General features: G+C 45.4%; 1 protein-coding gene across 1 annotated transcript in view; it reads right to left on the bottom strand.

Annotated features, from left to right (window-relative positions):
• Positions 1–445: 445 nt before the first annotated feature.
• Pygl (glycogen phosphorylase L) overlaps positions 446–5,466 on the bottom strand; it is a 35,249-nt gene continuing 30,228 nt past the window's right edge. Inside the window, exons 17-20 of the mRNA XM_041658636.1 lie at positions 5,205–5,412; positions 4,177–4,311; positions 3,724–3,790; positions 446–786 (exon numbers count right to left, since the gene is read on the bottom strand). Of these exons, the coding sequence (XP_041514570.1) occupies positions 619–786; positions 3,724–3,790; positions 4,177–4,311; positions 5,205–5,412 (578 nt within the window). The 3' untranslated portion in view covers positions 446–618. The remainder of the gene's footprint in view (positions 787–3,723; positions 3,791–4,176; positions 4,312–5,204; positions 5,413–5,466) is intronic.

Raw genomic sequence — 5,466 nt, 5'->3', positions numbered from 1 at the left:
CTTTAGTTCATGCATCGTTGTCTGACTTGAGAATCAGCCAAATCCTCAATGTGGAGAATCAGAATTTAATACGCTCTGATCTCATCTATAAATGTCTACTTTGGGGATATCTGTGAGTAAGGTGACTGCTAGCATCAATGTATGAATAGCAGTGCCTGCGGAGGTGGGATGAGAAGGGACTATTTAGGAACCAGAAGGTGTTTCTTACCAGACACTGAACCCGTGAGCCTCTTGATCTTGGCCTTTTCTCATCTTCAGAACTGTGAGCCTAATTTTAGGACGTTTGTTAGTTATCTAGATTAGCACCTTCTGTTATGACAGCTTGAAGGGACCCAGACAGCATCCTGGAGCTTGAACTCCGACGGTACTGAAACTATTTTACCATGGTTCCTTTAGATGGCAGTACACATTTCCGAGCAGTTTCCCAGCAATCCTAGCAGGCTGCTGACTGACAACTGGAAGTCGACATTTTATTGTTCAGCTCCAATATGGCCATCCATTTCCTTTCCCACTGCTAGAGGCACTTAACTAATTAATAACAAAACAGAATCAACGAAGCTATAAAAATATTCAAGTTCAAGAAGAAGTTACTCTTTTCCGAGAGGTATTCTACTACCACTACTCCCCATTGATGCCCCGGCTAGACTCGTTGGAGAGGGAAATCTTCAGATCCGAAGGCTCCATGTTCCAGATGTCCTTGGCGTATTCCTTAATGGTCCGGTCACTGGAGAACTTCCCTGAGGCAGCTATGTTTTTGAGCACCATTGTGTTCCAGGCTTTCTGATTCTGTGAATAACATAAGCACATATAGTCCAGGATCTGTGTGCCTGGCACACTTTGGCAAACATCAGGCCAAACACACTTCACAGAGGAACACACAGGAACCAGCTAGAATGACTTGGAACTGCATTTGCTCTGCTGACAGCTGGCTAGAGCAGACTATGCTTTCTTCATGTCAGAGTGTATGTCCCTTAGGGATAAAAAAGTGTTTTTCATTTTAAGGGAAACCATGGGCATGGCATGGTGGTGGATGCTTGTAATCCCAGCCCTTAAGAGGCTCAGGCAAGAAAATCTCAAGCGCAAACCCAGCCTGGGCTGCATAGAGACAGACTCCATCTCTCAAGAGAGAGGGAGGGAGAGAGGAAGAGAGGGCGAGAAAGCAAGTGAGAGAGAGCAACAGTATGAATGAGAGAGAGAGAGAGAGAGAGAGAGAGAGAGAGAGGAGTGAGAGGGGTAGGGAGGGGAAAGGGGACAGAAAGGGAACAGGGACAGGAAGAAGTGACAGAGATGAGGGAGGAGGGAGAGGGAGGGAGGGAGAGAGAGAGAGAGGGAGAGAGGAAGAGAGAGGGAGAGAGAGAGAATGAAAATCAATGGATGGGAATTCTCTAGTTTGTAATCCTACTAGTGTTCCAGTGTTTTAACATGTAAGACGTATTTTCCATGGAAAAACCTAGGAGGAGAGCTGGCTTGCTGGTTAAAAGCATAGCACCTGTTACTCCTTTAGAGGACCTGAGTTCAGTTCCCAGAACCGCTGTTGAGTAACTGCCTGTAACTCCAGCTCCAAGGGATCCAATTACCTCTCCTGGCCTCCATGGGCACCTGCACACACTTGGCATCCTCTCACATAGACACACATAAATTAAATAAAACTAATCTTAAAAAAGTAAATGGAACAATTTGTCTTCCACCTAAAGGGGGAAAAGAGACTAATGATCACTATCTATGAGAGGACATTCAAAGAGGTTTAACCTAAGACTCAAGAAGTTTGAAAACCAGTGAACATTAGCTTGGCTTGCCCATTTAGCTTCCCTTGTTCCTTTGGAAGGCCTATACCCCATTAGGTTGGTTCTAAATTCCCACAACTCCACTGGGGCTCAAAACAGGGTGAACTAAGGTTTTATTCTCAATCAAAAATATTTCAAAATTTTACTTTTTTTGGTAAAAGCATATAAAATATATTTAACTTATTTTTTAAAGATCTCTGTGAGTTTATTGGAAGTTATTCAAATTAAAAAAATAAAAAAATAAAACTATCATCAGACCCTAAGCTATGCCAAAATGAAGCAAATGAAGCCAAAATGACAGTTCACTCAGGCATAGAGACTTCTACACAAAAATAAAAACAAGTCGGGAGGTGGTGGCTCACACCTTTACTCCCAGCACCTGAGAGGCAGAAGCAGAAGGATCTCTGTGAGTTCAAAGCCAGCCTGGTCTACAGAGTGAGTTCCAGGAGAGCTAGCACCATGCAAAGACACTCTGTCTCGAAAAACCAAAATACAAAAATAAGAACAACCACTGAAATGGATAGTGGGCCTCTTAGCTGTGCAGGTCCTGTTTACTAACGCTCAGCAACTCAGTTACCATCAAGAGCGGAGAGCTGCAATCTGCACTAGCGATCAGGCAGGAATGAGCAAAATGCTGTGCTCCCAGTGGACAGTCTCTGGCTCTGGGCTTAATTCTAACAGAAGACCCTCTGTGTCTAACCATCCTTGACCTCAGTCCCTCGTTCTCACTCATGATTTCCTTCCCTCTTCCGACTGACTTCTGTTTCTCCAGGCAGCTGTTCTCTTTCCCAAGTTCCTGGAGCTGCATGGGCTTTGTCCCCTCCACGTTCAGGAAGTGGTCAGTGAGTTACTTTGCACCAGCTCTGCTGCACTGTTCACAGCCACTGACTTGAACTTGGGTCTATGCTCTGTTAGGAGATTCATCCAACTTAACCTAAAGGACGAGGGCTGGCTGCAAGGCAGCATAGGCTTTCCGGGGTCTCATCCTACAACCCCAGAGGGCTGTCTAGGCTGACTGTATGTGCTACTTGGCCTATCACCTGCCCTGAGAAAGGATGGGAAAGGATATCTGTGAAGCCCGCCTGGAGCCTCAGCTCAGAGACTGCCCCTCAGGTACCCTTCCATGCTCTTTCAAGACATGCCTGGAGGGTTATTTGACTGCATAACTGCACATGGAGGCTTATTCATGGCTCTAGGTTCTGCTTATAATCACCTAGAATCCTCTCTTCTTTCTGTACTTCACATTCTAGCAATCTGGCCCCACCACAAGACTGGTCTGGGAGTCTTTATTTTTCAGTTTTCAGAGAATACCGGGTCTGTTCTTATCCAACTAAATTGTGGCTTGGTCTTGTAATAATCTTGACAAATGTTTCAAATACGATTGGCATATTCTATCCATTGATGTGGCCGCAGGGTGAGTTGTCACCTGTATTTTGAACCAGCAGCCTCGGTGACTGTGATGTATAGTTCTGGTTAAGAAACCTGGGGTCATAGACTGCTTGAGGGAAGAAGGGCCAAGCTCGGCAAGGCCTCTGAGGCCTGTATCCTGAGCTTCCGGGATAGGCCTGCAACAAGGTAGATGCTCAATGAATACAAATCCCTGGTCATTTTCTTTTTAAACTAGAGTAATGAAAAACTACAGCTGTTATCGAAGTCTCAAATTCCGACATCTGGAATAGCCCTCCCAGTGCATCCTGCAAACTGGAAAAAGTACAGATTTTCACCTCGACATCTGCAGAGTTCTCTCACCTACGCGATCTCTTTTCTCTTGGTACTGTGGGAGGAAGCTGTCAGACTCAGAGCCCTGTGTGTGCTAGGCAAGTGCTCCACTAAGCTTCCCTTGCTTTGACTGGTCAGTGGGGCTCTGTTATTTAGAGTTCAAAAAAAGGAATCAATTAATGAACCGTAGCAACCCATTTAAAACCCACCACATACTCACCATATACAGCTGGCTGACTTTTTCTTGACACTTGACATAGGCTTCGTAGTCCGCAAAGACTTTAAATCTGTTTTTGGTTTTTGTATGTGTGAGGTTGGAAGAAAAACAGAATAAATTCATGAGCAGAGAGTCCATGTTAAACCCTTACTTGCTGACTGTTCAAGCATGCCCTATCTTACCAACAAGAATAGTCACCGTTTCGTCGTTCCCCTATGTAAAAATGTCATCATGTGTATGTGTGTGAGAGCTGAACGTGTCAGTGGAAAGAGAAAAAGAAATAAAGTTTGAGTTTTCTTCTCAACACTTAACTATTTGTGGCAGATGCCCCGCCCCCAAGCTTATGGTAGCTAATCGGATCACAGGTCTGTGCTAAATTCTGCACATGGGTTGTTGCTACTTTGAGAAGTTTTTGTCCCCTTTTCATGCATCAAGTCGGACCATGTAGGAACCCACCTGTCATGATAGAACAGCATGTTGACGATGTCTTTGAAGAGCTCAGGCTGAGCGGGAGAGAAGAAGCCATTGTCAATTTGGTCAATGGCCAGCTTCAGTTCCGGAAGGGCCTCATAATATTCTTTGGCCTTATACCTGTAGCAAAGGGTGGGAGGATGAGTAAAGAAGAGGGTGTATCAGTGCATGTGATGAGTGACACACCAAATGCCTCATTCGCTGTCAGACATGCAGAAACACCAGCATTTACACACATGGTTGTAGATTTCAACACAGGTATAATACTAGGTCCTAATTTATCCCCTCCCAACTGGTTTGTCCCTTATAATAAAAAGCATTAAGAACAGGAGATAATGGAAATCCTAGTCTAATCTTATAGAATAAAGTTTATTGTAAGTAGACTATGGCTCTACATAGCATGGTGTGAGTGGAACTAGTTGCTTTCTTTGGACCTGTAAACCCGTTGGATTCATAAAACTTGATGCTACCGAGGGAGACTTACTTCTAAGGGTCAGAAGATACATTTACCATCCTCTGAATTTCCTAGAGCTCCTTTGGGTTCTTGCTTGAACTCGGGTTAATAGGCCCAACTACATATTAAGTGAGAACAAGCACTCTGAGGCACATCTCTCTACACTCTGCCATGTTTTGGTCCATCATCAGGAGACCTTAAAGGAGCACCAGGTACCGATTTAACTTATTGACAAAAACGCTCAAGTAAATAGGCTTCCTCTTTTGATGAAAGTTAAAAAAAATCAGAGACAGGAAGCTGGGAGGCTGACTGAACCGCTGTGGCTGGTAACCATGGCAACTTGCTTGCGCATCTGTCCTCAGCATCCTTTAGTTACACTGGCTGGGTAACTAAGGCTAACTGTGGCAAGGAGGGCCTGCCTCCTCATGGGAGATGTACTGTCTCTACATCTCATGCTATCAGGCCTAGTGGGATGCCTACATGAACGAGCAGAAAGCCCTTGGGGATAATATCCCTTCCTGGGGGTGCCCTCCTCAACAAAGGGGAGCGGCTCTCTCACCCTTTCTTGTCCAAAGCGGCCACATCATCTACCCTCATGCCAAAGATGAACAGGTTCTCCTCCCCGGCCTCCTCTGCCATTTCCACGTTGGCGCCATCCATAGTCCCGATGGTCAGGGCTCCGTTGAGCATGAACTTCATGTTGCCCGTCCCGGAGGCTTCCGTGCCTGCAGTGGAAATCTGCTCCGACAGATCTGTGGCTGGAATGACTGTAAGCAGGCCAGGTCAATATGGTGATTCTGCATATGAACATCCTGGTACCC

The sequence above is a fragment of the Microtus oregoni genome, unplaced genomic scaffold, assembly GCF_018167655.1.
Source record: "Microtus oregoni isolate MIOR12 unplaced genomic scaffold, Mior012 000009F_ref0000495, whole genome shotgun sequence".
NCBI classification, from domain to species: Eukaryota; Metazoa; Chordata; class Mammalia; order Rodentia; family Cricetidae; genus Microtus; species Microtus oregoni.
This window is presented reverse-complemented; position numbering and strand designations above follow the sequence as displayed.